Source organism: Colobus angolensis, unplaced genomic scaffold (assembly GCF_000951035.1).
Source record: "Colobus angolensis palliatus isolate OR3802 unplaced genomic scaffold, Cang.pa_1.0 Scaffold159, whole genome shotgun sequence".
Lineage (NCBI taxonomy): Eukaryota > Metazoa > Chordata > Mammalia > Primates > Cercopithecidae > Colobus > Colobus angolensis.
The window spans coordinates 7,151,044-7,166,237 of NW_012114699.1; the positions used below are offsets into that span (position 1 = coordinate 7,151,044).

The following is a 15,194-nucleotide window of genomic DNA, read 5'->3' on the forward strand; positions in this document are numbered from 1 at the left end:
TGTTAGGCGTGTGCCCTCCACCACTCTACTGAAACTCAAGTTTACAAGTGACCTCCACGTTGCTAAATCCAGAGGTCATTTCTCAGTTCTTACATTAATTGCCCTTTCAGCAGCATTTGACACCTTCACTCCATCCTTGCTCACTTCCTTACTTGACTTCTAGGATGTTACACTCTTGTGGTCCTTTTCAGTGTCACTTGTTGGTTTTTCTCATATCCCTAGCCTTTTAATCTTGGCATTCTCCTGGCCTCAGTCCTTGGATCTTGGTCATCTCCTTGGCAATCTCATTTAGTTTCGTGACTTTAAATACTATCTGAAGCTGATGATTTCCAACTGTATATTTGCAACTTGGACCTCTTTTCTAACCTTCAGATTCCTTTATCCAGCTGCCTACTTGGCATTTCCACCTGAAAGAGACTCAGCATCTCAAACTTAACATCTCCAAATCTGATCTTTCTTCTCAAATCTGCTGCTTCTGTAGTCTTCCCCATCTTAGTAAGTTCCACTGGTTTGCGCCAAGAAGCTTCATTCTTCATCCCACTCTTTCTCTTACAGCCTGTATTCAATTAATTCACGTGTTTAAAATACATCTGGAATCACACCATTTCTTATAACTTCCAATGCTATAACCGTGGTCCAAAGTCACCTTTATTTCTTATCTAGATTATTGCAGTGACCTCCAGCAGGTCTCCCTATTTTCTCCCTTACCATTTACAGTTTACTTTCCACTCAGCATCCAGAGCGATCCTTTGAAAATGCTTACCTTTAAAAAATCTTTACTCAAATGATGTTTTCTCAGGTGTTCAAATATCACCCTATTTAAAATTCAACATGGCCCACCAATATTCTCTATCCTATTTCCCTTTTTTATCTTTTTCCTTAGCACTTAGTACCTTCTCATATATTATATAATTTATTTACTTTGTTTATTGTTAGTCTACTTGTGCTATGGATTGAATTGTGTCCCCTGCCATTTATATGTTGAAGCCCTAATCCCAAAGTGATGGTATTTGGAGATGGGGCCTTTGAAAGGTAAATAGGGGGAGATGAAGTCATAAGGATGGGCCCTCATGATGGGATTAGTGCTCTTATAAGAAGAGATACTAGAGAGCTTTCTCTTTCTCTCCCCCAACTTCTCTCTTTCTCTTTCTCTCCCATGTAAAGACAGTGAAAACGTGGCCATCTGCAAACCAGGAAGAGAGCCCTCACCAGGAAATCCAATCAGTCAGCAATTTGATCTTGGAATGTTCAGCCTCCAGAACTGAGAAATAAATTTCTGTTGTTTGAACTACCTAGTCTATGGTATTTTTGTTATGACTGCCCAAGCTGATGAAAACACACACCCCTACCCCATCCCTAGAGCATAAGCTCAAGGACAAGAAGTTTTGTCTGATTGCTTGCTGTTGTAGCATCAATGTCTAGAATAGTTGTCTAGCATGTAGTGGGTGCTCCGTAAATATTTGCTAAGTAAATGCATGAATGAATGAATCAGATATGGTCCTTGCAGAGAGGATGACATGTACATGAGCATACTATGAAGTAGACAGTGGTTAAGTCATATGATGAAGGTACAGATAAAGGGTTCTGAGGGCTCGAAGAAAGGGAGAGGTCATTCAGAGATGGAGAAGGAGTGAGGGGAATCCAGGAGGGCTTAATGGAGAAGGTAGCATTTGCATTAGACCTTGAATGAAGGGTAAGTTTCAGACGTGTGGATGTATGGGGAGGCACAGGGAGTTCAGTCTGGCTGAAGTAGTGTATTTGAAGAGTAGTACAAGTGGAAAATACAGTTAAAATGAAGTATGGAGCGAAATCATAAAAGGCCCTGAATGCCAGGGTAAGGAGATTTGTCTTTAGGTGTGGTATGAAGTGGAGCAGATATGAAGGTTATAGAATTGGCAGTAAAACTTTGAGTCATCAATCAATGATAGTCTCTGATTTAACTTTTGATTCTTTCTTCAATTAATTGTCTCTTACTTAACTCCAAGTTCTTTAGGAGCTTGATGATATGGTTCCTAACCATAATAGACAAGAAGCAAACAAGAAGAAGAAAGAGGAGAGATTGGATATGAAAACAGATATACTTCCAGGGAGAAAGGGAAAATTGCTCGATGGCTTCTTGGCTTGAAGGATGAAGATGGAACCCTCAACTTCAGGCTTAATGCCTCTGTGACTGTGCAATCTAATAACTAAAGTTCTCAGTGGCAGCATGGATCCATAATGCAAAGGAGAGGTCAGGACAAGTCCGGAACCTTTTAACATCATGGGAAAGGATGTAAAGTATCTCAGAAATGTTTAAAAAATTTTTTTTAAATTTAAAATGATTTTTAAAAGGTTAATACTGGAAGGGGCAAGTTTCAATTATCTGGTAAGCGCACTTATATTAAATACTATAAACAAGGCATGATTGTAATACTGGTTTTACCAAGTGCTGCATGCACTGCTGTGTGTGTGTGTGTGTGTGTGTGTGTGTGAGAGAGAGAGAGAGAGAGAGAGAGAGAGAGAGAGGAAGAGAGAGAGAAGGCTGTATTAAGTGAAAAACATTGAATTCAGCATTCCAGGTTTTTGTCTCCTGAACTGGTTCAAATGGGTAGAATATGTTTCATTAGTGTATTAAAACTCATCCACACCCTTGATTCTTTGAGTTCCTCTTCATACTCCTCAAGAATAGTGTCTCAGATTTATCTATACATCCCCTATTGTCTGGCAGAATGTCTTAAGACAGATTAAGCACTTGAACCACATATGAATTGAAATATTGAATTTCATGTCTTGAGGCCCAGCCACATGAAACAGACTGTTTTACTGGTGTGGGCACAAAACTTATTTTCTTAAAAGGGAATAAGATAATGCCTTATGCTTTCTTTTTTTTTTTTTTTTTTTTAACTCTGCTTGGAATTTCTTGCCTTTTTATGATACCAACCACTCATTGGGCAGATGTCTTCAGGGACGTCAACAATGCCCAGTTCCCTTTCCTGTGCTAGAACTGTTGGTTTGGAGCCTAACATCTTGTGAGTAGTGGCTCATTTTTTCCTAAATGCGGTACTTTATACTTGCTCACATTGAAGCTCATCTGTCACTCCTTCACATGGAAATGCTAACTTGAAGGCATCTCCTGTCACTTATGCATTGACTTAGAATTTCAAAATGTGCAAAGAATTAGTATCTAAATCATTTATAAATCTTATTGTTTAAAATATATTTTATTTAATAAGTGATTCTTTAGAGCTTACCATGCGATGGACATTATTCTAAGTAATTTATAAATATTAACACATTTAATGAAGCTACTCCTGGTCCCGATTTGGGAACTCTCACTTTACCTTTCATCAGTCTTCCTGCTGTTGGTGCTTCTTTACATAGTGACTTCAGGTAGAATTTAGTGAGTGTGTGAATTTGGATGGAAAAGTTAAATTCATATTTTTACTAACCTCTAACTGAAATTTGGCATTTTCTTTCCTTATAAATGTAGGCTACAAAATACAGAGATGTTAGCGGTACCTGCGTCTTTTTCATCAGTATCATAGATATTATCATATCACATGATATTGTGGATTTCTTGGGTTGTTTATGCTCATCACTATTTCAAAACTGAAGTGGTTATTAGACTTGTTGCTGTTTCATATTGCTATTTCAGGTGTTAAAGGAGCATATATGTTACTATATCACAAACATGTTTTAAAAATATTTTGAGAAGTGTACTATTACAATATCCAGATGGTCCCCAACTTACAATGGTTTGACTTACATTTTTCAACTTTATAATGGTGTGAATGCAATGTATGTTCAGTAAAAAATGTATTTTGAGTGCTCATACAGGTTTCTGTTTGGTGTTGTTTTTCTGTTTCAGTACAGAAACAGATTCCATTTTTCACTTTTCAGTATGGTATTCAACACATTACGAGATATTTGACACTTTATTATAAAATAGGCTTTGTGTTAGATAATTTTTTGTCCAAATGTAGGCTGAAGTGTTCTGAGCGTGTTTAAGGTAGGCTAGGCTAAGCTATGATGTTTGGCAGGTTAGGTGTATTAAATGCATTTTTGACTTATGACATTTTCAACTTATGATAGTTTTATTGGCATGTAACCACATAGTAAGTCAAGGAGCATCTGTAGTTGGTTTCCTTTGTATTTTATTTCATTCATTTAAAAAACGTCATTCTGATAAGGACTTGATGTGCTTCACCAGACTTACAAAGGGGTTCATGGCACCAAAAAATGTTCAGAACCCCTACTTTTTATTCCCTCAGCTATAATAGGCAGAGGCTGGAGCTGAAGTGGGGTAGAGATAGGGAGAACTCAGGAATCTTACATTCTCATCCCAGCTCCATCATCCACTTAGCTGTGCGACCTAGAGTATAGTTCTTCATCTTTTGAGATTTGTTTTCCTTAGCTGCCACGATGGTGAGGAAGTCATCTGCCCCTGCTAGTTCACAGTGTGTTGTGAAGATCAAATGACATAATGCTTGTGCACGGAGTTACTTTGAAAGCAGCTTAAAGCACCATATAAGGTATTTATTGAGGAATAGTAACAAGTTAAGGTTTCAGAGGTCTGATGCCACAGAGGACTATTCATTTTAGGGTAGTCTCATATTCAAACAGACTTAGAGTGAATGCAGTTGGGCAGAATACTCTTTAATGTGTCCTGTATACCATTTCCATCCAAGATCTGATGTCATCTCCATAGGGCTCTATGGCCTTGAATGTGCATACCTGTGTGTATAATCAATTCTTTTCTTTCCTTCTGTTGCCCCAATAATTAATTACTTTAGTATGCCTTTGAGGTCATCCTCCCAGATAGAAAATGTAAACAAGCTTAGAACTTCAAAGCTTACTGTCAAACTGAAAAACTGGGACGATGTTATGAATCTTGGGAAATGGTAGAGGAGATAAGACCTCCTTGACCTTCTTGTTAATGGGATGTGGTCTATCTTGTAATGGGAGTGGGTAGAATTGGAAGGATACTGAGACCGTATCAGAAGACAGTAGAAGGAAATTTCCTCACTGTGTTTGGCTTAGGCCAAGCACTATCTAACTCTAATGGAGCATTGTTCAGTAAAATCTCCTGAATTTCTCTGAGCCAGCAGGTCTCCTTCTTTTAAGTTATTGTGTGGCCTTATGGGATCCCCATTATTATGAAGGTAGCTCTGGTGTCATTAAAGCATTGTTGATATGACTATTGGCTGGATAATGATTATAGCTATTTATTGAGCACTTACTTTGCCAGGCATAGTACTGGGCACTTTACACTGATCAACACCTCATAAATGAAACTTCGAGGGAAATGTATGATTTTCACTTTACAGATTTAAAAAAGGCTCAGAGAAGTGACAGTGTTATAAAGTGACCTGGGGCACCATGACTGTGTCATTTAGCAGGCTCCCCTACCAAAATATAAGCTCTTGAGGGAAGGGGACATGTTGTGTTCACCTTTGAATTTCCAGGACTAAGACTTGAACATATCAGGCACTCTATAATGGCACATGAATGAACAACATGGGGTTTATAATAATATTACCAATTAGGTTGATACGAAGATTAAATAAAATATTGGTGCAGTGGAAAGTTTTAAGCTTGTGATTGGAGAGACCAAGATTCAAATTTCATTTCTGCCTCTTAAAAACTTAAGCACTTTGGGAGGCCGAGGTGGGTGGATCACGAGGTCAGGAGATCAAGACCATCCTGGCTAACACGGTAAAACCCTGTCTCTACTAAAAATACAAAATACAAAAAAAAAAAAAAAAAATTAGCAGGGCGTGGTGGTGGGCGTCTATAGTCTCAGCTACTCTGGAGGCTGAGGCAGTAGAATGGCCATGAACCCAGGAGGCGGAGCTTGCAGTGAGCCGAGATCACACCACTGCACTCCAGCCTGGGTGACAGAGTGAGACTCCGTCTGAAAAAAAAAAAAAAAAAAAACAAGCAAATTACTGTACATCTCCAAGTCTCAGCTGAAATGGAGGCTAATAAATTTACTTTTCACATTGTAGTAAACATAAAATATATATACGTGTGTGTGTATACATATACGTGTGCATGTATATATATGTATATACATGCATGTATATATCCTGTTAAGTAGGAATCACTAAATAATGTTAGCTTTTATTATTATTAGTTCATATGAATGTAGCTTATTTATTTTTATTTTTTATGTTTTTTTGAGACAGAGTCTCACTCTGTCACGCAGGCTGGAGTGCAGTGGCATGATCTTGGCTCACTGCAAACTCCGCCTCCTGAGTTCAAGCGATTCTCCTGCCTCAGCCTCCTGTGTAGCCGGGCTTACAGGTGTGCACCACCATGCCTGGCTACATTTTGTATTTTTTAAGTAGAGACAGGGTTTCACCATGTTGGCCAGGCTGGTCTCCAACTCTTGTCCTCAGGAGATCTGCCCACCTTGGCCTCCCAAAGTGCTGGGATTACAGGCGTGAGCCACTGCACCCAGCCTGAATGTAGTTTAAAATGCTACACAAATACTAATGTAACAAACCTTTACTAAACACCTACAGTGTACCAGGTTCTGGGGATATGGCAGTAAACAAGACAGATGAGAACCATACTCTCATGCAGCTTATACTCTGGAGGTAGGGCGGGGACATAGATAGTAATAGTTCAAGTGCCAAGAGCAAGAGGTCATTACCTCCTTATCGACACAATTCATGGGTGGTCAGCACTGAATATTTTCACAATTAACTTTTATGTCTTTGGCTAAAGGGTGAAAGACTGAAGTTCAGTGTGTTGCAGCTACCCTTCTAGGTTTTTGAAGGCAGGGGCCAGCCGTACTCCTTTTGTGTCCCATTGTGCCTGACAGTGTTTGGGACAGAGTAAATGTTTGGAGTATGTATAAACAGCTGAATTTCGTCTCTTGAAGTCCAGCAACCTGATGTGGCCGTACAGTTCTATGTATGAACACAAAAAATTTTTTTTTTTTTTTCTGGAGACAGGCTCTCACTCACTCTGTTGCCCAGATTGGAGTGTAGTGGAGCGATCTCGGCTCACTGCAACCTCTGCCTCAAGCGATTCTCCTGCCTCAGCCTCCCACATAGCTGGGATTATAGGTGCCCGCCACCACGCCTGGCTAATTTTTGTATTTTTAGTAGAGACGGGGTTGGGGGGGGATCTCACCATGTTGGCCAGGCTGGTCTCGAACTCCTGACCTCAAGTGATCTGCCTGCCTTGGCCTCCCAAAGCGCTGGGATCACAGGTGTGAACCACCACTCCTGGCCCACAAAAACATTTTTTTAAATGTGGGTAAGGTCATGAACTTTGGTTGAATCACAATCATACCTCTTATTGAGAACTCACTATGGGCCAAGCACTGGTTGAGCAATTTGCAGATGCTACCTCATTGACTCTTTCCTACCATTCTGTGAGGTAGGTACTATTTCTTCTTAATTTTGCCTATAAGGAAATTGAAGCTCTTGTTGTGTCCATGTAACTTGCCTGAAGACACACAGACAGAGACTTTGGGCATCGCGACTACCTAATAGGTGCTCAGCAGATGGTAGCAACTGTGGTAGAAAATGATATATCTACCTGATGTACCATCTAAGACAGCTGAGAATCCCAAGGGCTCACACAGTTCTACTGGGCAAGTTAAAAATTCTCGTGCATTTATGCTATCTTTTCAAATAATACAGTTTCTTCTGCCTTATGCAAAGCATACATTTTTGGGCCAAAATTAAAAAAAAAAAAAACTCTATGTAACTTGAATGCAGAAGATGTGTCTTTAATTTTCTATGAAAAATAACTTCCATTTGCATTGAAGACATTTAACAAGCAACTTGGTAATAAAAAAAGTCAGAATTAGAGATGTCACAGGACTAGGGAAGGAGATGAAAAAATCATTTGTAAAATAAAATAAAGCTTCTATTCATTATTATATTGAAGAAACGCTAACTACTGTATCTCATAAACGTAACAAAACAGCAATATTTCAAAATTCTGGAGGAACAACAGAACCATAAATAGCATTGGGACTTTGTAGGAAAAAGCACCTTCATTAACAGATTTCTATCGTGGATGAAAAGGTTTGTGAGAGATGGTATGTGCCACAATTTGATTGTGTAATGTAATGCATATTCATATCTATATATCTCTATATATCTATGCTTATTTATATATAGATATATATGAGAGAGATCTATTTATTTTAAGGAATTGGCTCTTGCAATTATGGGTGCTGGCAAGTTAGAGATTTGTAGGGCAGGCCGGCAGGCTGGAAGTTCTGGCAGGAGTTGGATGTCGCAGTTTTCAGTCCAAAGGCAGTCTCGAAGCAGAATTCCCTCCTCAGGCGACTTCAGTCTTCTCTCTTAAGGCCTTCAGCTGATCAGATGAGGTCCACCCACATTATAATGGGTAACCTGTTTTACTCAAAGTCTACTGGCTTAAATGTTAATCACACCTAAAATATACCTTCACAGAAATATCTAGACTGGTGTTTGACCAAGCAACTCGGCACTATAGCCTAGCCAAGTTGCCACATACAATTAACCATAACAACTAGTATATTCAAGCAAACTGGGAGGAGTCTATCTATACTCAACTGGCAGGAGTAACAGAAACAGACAATCTGCGATGTAAGCTGATTAAGTGAAGGAGAGTAAGGTGTTTAGGTGTGGCAGCTGTTGCTTTAAACATTTTTTTAAATGTATTAATATCATGGTAAGGAGTTTGATTTTTTTCTTTTATTTTTTAAGTTCCGGGGTACATGTGCAGGATGTGCAGGTTTGTTACACAGGTGAACGTGTGCCATGGTGGTTTGCTGCACCTCAACCCATCACCTAGGTACTAAGCCTGGCATGCATTAGCTCTTTTTCCTACTGCTCTCCCCTAAAAATTAATTTATTTAAACAAGAAATAACTGTAAGTGGAAAGTTTCCCTTGATTTCATAGATATTATTAAAATTAGGTATTCCAAGAGCCCCTGAGACGGATGAATCAAAGCCTTCAGTAGTGTTGATGAGAGATGCATCAGTGACGGAGCCAGTGTAAAATTAACCCTAGCTTCCTGCTGGTGCCACAGCAGGGTGCTTGAGGTTTGGAAAGCCAGTTCTCAGCATGAACGGGCTGCGGTGGAACCCTATTTCCAATTGTCAAGGCAGGCTCGGCATCTTTTTCCAACATCCTAGTAACCCAAAGGAAGGAACTGAGATAACTACTAATAGATTACTTAGAGAGAAAGTCATTAAAAACAGGACACAAAACGGAGGTATAAAAAGGAATATTTATCTTTTAAAAATACAACTTTGAACACTACTGGCATTTCATTTACAAAGTATTTTCGTGAAATACTCTCCATTGGCTTTGCTTACTCAGTACATTCTTTTATCTTCAATCGAGACTCAAGGGAGGGTATGCTTGCATTATTATAAGTACCACAACCACCACCACACACAATAAAGACCATCTCTGCCTCAGGATATTTGCCCCAAACCTTTATCCTCTCCATTTCCTTTCCACCAAGCAGAAGTTTCTGAATGGTCCACTCACATGCTGCCATTGCGATTTGCCGATGGGCGCTACAGAACTGGAGGTGTCTCTGGCAATCTGCACTCCAGGTGGAGCTGACTTATTTGTAGAAAGCCTCACAAACCCTGGCTCATTATTTATTCATTGATTCATTACTATTAATACTTATATCAAGTCTTTGCAAACATTCAGCATGAAGTAAACATAGTATTTACAGCAGTACACGGTTTGCAATTCAACACACTGACAACAGAAGCAAAGGGACCAAGAGACCGTAAGAAGGCCAGAGGGGAAAGAAAATTAACACAAATCCCTTCTGTCACTGTGTGCACACGTGCGTGTTTGTGCGTGTGTGTCCACACATGAGCGTGTTTTAATTCACAGAAAACGGAACATGCCCTCCTTTAAAAGCAGACTATTTACAAGTGATTCTGAATAGCACGAACACATGCCAGTCATACTGGATACTTGCTTTCTGCAAACACATCTAGATGTACTTTTTACAATTCTGAAACAGATCTTTAATGTGATATGTTAGAGAAAATAACTTTGGAACATTTGTCAACTTTTGGTTCATAGTAATTTTGCAAAAAGTCACAAACCATGCTTTGCCATTTAAAAGGTGAACCTGGTCAGGCACCTTCTAGAAGACACTGATGTGTTATTTATTTACTGGTCTACTGGGGATTGGAAAGACAATGGCAGTTACACAGAGGACTTAGTGCCGCTCTCATTCCTTTCACCGGTAGCAACATTAATGTAAAGAGAAGTTTAGAAACACAAATCACATACAAATCATCAAAACATTTCAGTTAACAGTGTTTAAAAAAATACCAAAGTCTACAACAGTAGTACAGACACTGAAAACACTCCAAATACTGTTTAGCCGCAGGACTTTTGCAATATTTAAAGACAACCAATTGACAGAAAGGGGAGGAAGTTCCAGCACTTGCGGTTTGAGGCAATTTCTCTTTAGGGCCTGTAGTTCGAGGTGCTGTCCTAGGATCCTTATTTTAACTCAAAAGATTTTCCAGGAATGAATTGACAAATTCAAAGGAACTTCCACTTGAAAACCATTAAAAATACAAACCACTTTCTATGCTTGTCCAACACATATTTATCTTCAGGATCCCAAGTTGTTAGGCAAAGAGATTTAGGTCAGCTTCAAGCCCTCAAAGCCACAGAATTTCCATCTCTTTTCCAGGCTGGCTCCAACTCCAGTCATTTCCTGCTTGAAGGTATGCTGGAGTCTACCCATGAGACACTCCACATCACTAGTGCAGATCTGTGGGACAGACAGAACATCTCCATTCAAAAGCAGTTCTATTTTCCTAATCTTCGTTCCCAGTGTTTCCTACTTTAGAATGCTGATGTGTCTGTGTGTGTGTTGGGTGGGGCAGGGCGGGGTGGGGGGTGGGGGGCGTTTAACCTCCTTCCGCTCCTTGAGCATTTGTGTGTGTTGGCAGAGTGGCTTCCAGCCAGCAGCGTTCCTCTGCTGTGACCATCAGACAGGGTCCGTTGAGTTGCTATCGGAAAGAGCTGGGGTCAGTCATGTGGAAAGGCCTGGGTTTGTAAGAAGCTGAATGATGGCTGCTCTGTGCTGGTGATGCTGTGTGTAGGTCCACTGAAGCTGCTGAGCCTTTTCGGAGGGGAGGAAGGTAGAAATGGCCGCCACCAGAGCAGAATCCCTCACAAATGCGTTAGTTCATAATGAAGTAACAGGAATGGGGAAAGCTCTGTGTTCATACTTCTCTGCATTGTCTTTCTCTTCCCACTTCTCTCTCTTTCTCTCTCTCTCTCTCATACACACACACACACACCCCTCAATATGAAAACAAAAACAAATCTGTGGACTCTTTTAGGACTTGTTTTAGGTGGTCATCTTCACATTAGTAGAGTTAGTAAGTTACTCTCCTCACTATGAGCCTTGGCACCAGGGCTTGGGTAAAGAGCACCAGGGGATCCTGAAAGAAACCTAGAGTTGGCACCACAATGAATGTCCCTGAAGCTGGAGGGAGCCCCAGTTCTGTTGGTATCACCTCAGGCTGTCTTTGGGAGGCCCTGGCACTACTCTGGTAGGAAGTTGCTAAGGGGGAGCTAGGCCTAGGCTAGGAGTGCAGTTATGCCTTCTTCCCAGTGCCGTATCCAGTCAAGTGAACGAAGCACATGCCAGGGTATCATATAGAGTAGAATCCCCATTTCAGAAAACATAGATAATGTGTATAGACATATACATTTAATATAGGTGCGGCACACTTGCAGGAAAGGGTCTGAAATCTGTGCCAAACTGTTAACAGTGGTTATCCTCAAGCAGTGGGATTGTGGGTGGTAACCTGCACTTTCCCTTTACTAGATTTCTATACGGCTTACATTTTAAAGATAATGTGCATGTATTATTTTTGTAAATTAAAAAAGCAGCAGATGGTTTTTACTGACACATAGTTCAATTTCATACCATTGCAATGGACTGCTTGGTCCTAGTATTCACATTGCATCCTCCCCTTCACTGCCAAATGGGCCATTTAATTGCAGAATAGCATCACTTCCCAGAGGGAAATGAAGGGGGAGTGCTAGCTAGAATGAAAGCAAATGCCATTGAAGAGGATGTATCACCACAGCTGGGATGTGGTTAGAACAGTAAGACTCCCAAGTGGGCCACTGCCTTTGTTAAGAGGACATATGCTTAAATGACTTAACATTTTGGACAGCACCTATATTCAATGGCACTTCTCGAAAGTCCCAGATCCTATGAAATAGGCAGTACAATTTATGGGCACATTTCCCTGAATGCTGCTTCTGAAAAGAAAGTATCCTGAGCTGATTCATTCTGAGGAGTCAAGAGTCCTCTCTAGCCTCTTAGAGGCATCCTTGATTTCCTAGGGAATTAGCACTTACCCCTGCTCCAGATGCCCTAGAAGTTCCCCCAAAGGATAGCATCCAGAGAAGGAAATGGACCATGAGATCATCTGTGAGCAAATATTCAGTCTGTGTTATAGAGGCCTTCAGCTCATTGCTCTATCTTTTTTTTTTTTTTTTTTGCTCCTGCCTCCCTTGTTTTGTAATAGACAATAGCAGGGGTGATGGTGGGAGAGGTGGATGGTGTAAGACTTCCCATTTTGAAAATGAACATTGGCTAATGGCTAAAAACCCAGGACAAAAGTTTGATGGGGCTGGGTACGGTGGCTCATGCTTGTAATCCCAGCACTTTGGGAGGCTGAGGCAGGTGGCTTGCTTGAGTCCAGGAGTTCGAGGCCATCCTGGGCAACGTGGTGAAACCCTGTTTCTATAAAAAATACAAAAATTAGCCAGGCATGGTGGCATGCGTCTGTAGTCCCAACTACTCAGGAGGCTGAGGTGGAAGGATTACTTGAGCTCATGAGGTTAAGGCTGCAGTGAGCTGTGATCTCACAAATGCACTCCAGCCTGGGCAACAGAGTGAGACTCTGTCTCAAAAAAAAAAGTTTGATGGGTAAGAAAGCTGATATGGATTGGTTTGCAGCTTATAGGTAAATTAAGAGAAAAGAGGAAAAATCTTCTAAGATGTATGTTTGAAAAAGGATGGTCAACTTATTCAAGTTTGCCTGACACTGCCCTGGTTTTAACATCGAAAGTCTCAAGTCCCAGAAACTCTTCAGTACCCAGCAAACCAGGACACACGGTCATCCTACTTGCAAGGGGGAAGCTCTGCTCTGAATCACAGTGAGAGAGCAGGTGAGGGAAACTTCCTGAAAGCAGTAACTAATGACCTATTTATGCTTGAGGAGAGTCAGGTTACCTGTTAACAAAGAACTCCACACATCCCCTTGCATCCCCATTTTAGGCCCCCATATACCTTATTATCAAGACGGTGCAAGTAGGAACAGATGTATTCAATGCTTGCTCCAAATGGGTGAACATGAAGGAATGTGGAGATAATCCCTACAGAGACAAGAGCATAGAGGTTATACTTGAGCGTTGTATTCCTTGAGGTTCCACGTGACAGTGAATAGCAAGCGCTGACTCATATGTACAACATAAATATACTGGAAACTATTCTAAGTTTACACGTATCTTACTCATTTAATCTTTATAATAATCCCATGAGGTGGGTATTGTCATCCCCATTTCACAGCTGAGGACGCTGATGCACTAAAAGTGTGAGCAACTTGTCCAAGGTCACACAGCTGGTAAGTGGCAGAGCTGGTATTTGAACCCAGACAGTCACATACTGCCTCTTACTGTGCTGTATCACATGTAGAAAAGCTGGCATTTGAGGAGTCACTTTCATTGTTTGTGATGGCTAAACACTGTCTGAATTCAAGGATTTTATAATGAATTTACAGTGTGCTGGGCTTTTGCAGTTCCTTCACAGTCTTTAGACTTTAGCCTCTTAGGTGTTAATAATGCCTTGCTGTTGTGGTAAACGTACAAATCATGTACTTTCCTGATTAACCTTGTGCCTCTCACAAGAAAGTCTGCTGATTGTATTTGGGTATTATTTTGTGAATAGCTCTGTAAAGAAAAGTCAAACATTTCATTCACGGCTAACTCAAGTGGTCACTAGCATTCTGTGCTTAGAGCCTCGAATCTCTTTGTTTAACAGAATTCTGATAGCAGTTTACAGCCTCCAGGAATGCCCCTGATTTCCACTTAGCCTGACTCTGGGGTGACTGGCAGCTTCACATGCTGCCTTGATTGTTCTGGTTAATTGTTCTAATACTTCTTTCTCTGGCAACAGGTGGAAAATAAATTGCTCAAAAGTACAATATTTCTTTCTTTCAATTTGTTTTGAGTTCACCTCCTTTCATAAGATCTTAAGTGCATCAAATAGACCCAGAATTGAGTTTGTTGAAAATTGCCAGGAAATAAAAGCAAAATTTGATTTGGTTTCTAAACTACAACTTGTCTGTCCCTTTAAGAGGCTGACAAAAGACTAACACAGGTTTAAATTGGTGTTTGAAGTTCAATCAAGGGGGTGAGTTGGAGAGGGGTTCCAGAAAGAACTGATGGCTGGGCTCAAAATCTGTTCAAAAGGGATGCTATTACTTAGAACATTACTTTATTCTTAAATGGCTAGGTAAATTGAAGTTCTAAACACTGATTCTGGCTGAGAAACTTAAATTCTGAAGAAGACATTCCATGTTTGAAGAAATTCTAGATGTCTTGGCCAAGAAAGGCTGTCAAATGCCAAGAAATAACTCCAGAGGTTTAAAAACAAGTAATTTTGTGGGTTCACACCCAAAAAGCTGATTGAAAAATAGATTTTCCTTTCTCTGTGCCAGCCCAAGACTACGTTCTTGAAAAAACAAAACAAGAAACACTTATTTTAAGAATCTTTTTTTCTAGGACTATCCATTCACAGAGGCTTCCTTCTATCCCCAGCATTTCTCTGACAGGTCTCCCTGTTGCCATGCCAATTTGTTAAGAACTTGGAGTTGGAAGACGTTAATAAGTTGTAATAAGTTGTCACTTTTCTTGAAGATTCAATGGCAGGTCCCCCTGTGCATCTTTATTAACATATCAAAGTGTTAAATCTGAGGATAATATCCATTACCAAAGGAGGCAGACATATCTTAAAAATATGCAGAAGCCAGTCAGTGTGGAGGACTTTTGAGACTAGAGTGGGGCTACTGTATAGCTCAGCTTCCTAGATGGCAGCTGGGATTATCTGCTGTGGCCCAAGACCAGTCACTCTTAAATGATTAGCCCCTCTTAAATATTTTACAGCCTCAATCTGCCACTGTTCT

At 40.4% G+C, this 15,194-nt stretch overlaps 1 protein-coding gene across 2 annotated transcripts in view; it reads right to left on the minus strand.

Moving 5' to 3' along the window:
- Positions 1-8,691: 8,691 nt before the first annotated feature.
- Positions 8,692-15,194, minus strand: part of ENOX2 (ecto-NOX disulfide-thiol exchanger 2) — a 208,663-nt gene continuing 202,160 nt past the window's right edge. For both annotated transcript variants that reach the window (XM_011936985.1, XM_011936984.1), the window contains 2 exons: positions 13,301-13,386; positions 8,692-10,753 (listed from right to left, as the gene is read on the minus strand). In XM_011936985.1, the coding sequence (XP_011792375.1) occupies positions 10,622-10,753; positions 13,301-13,386 (218 nt within the window). In that variant the 3' untranslated portion in view covers positions 8,692-10,621. The remainder of the gene's footprint in view (positions 10,754-13,300; positions 13,387-15,194) is intronic.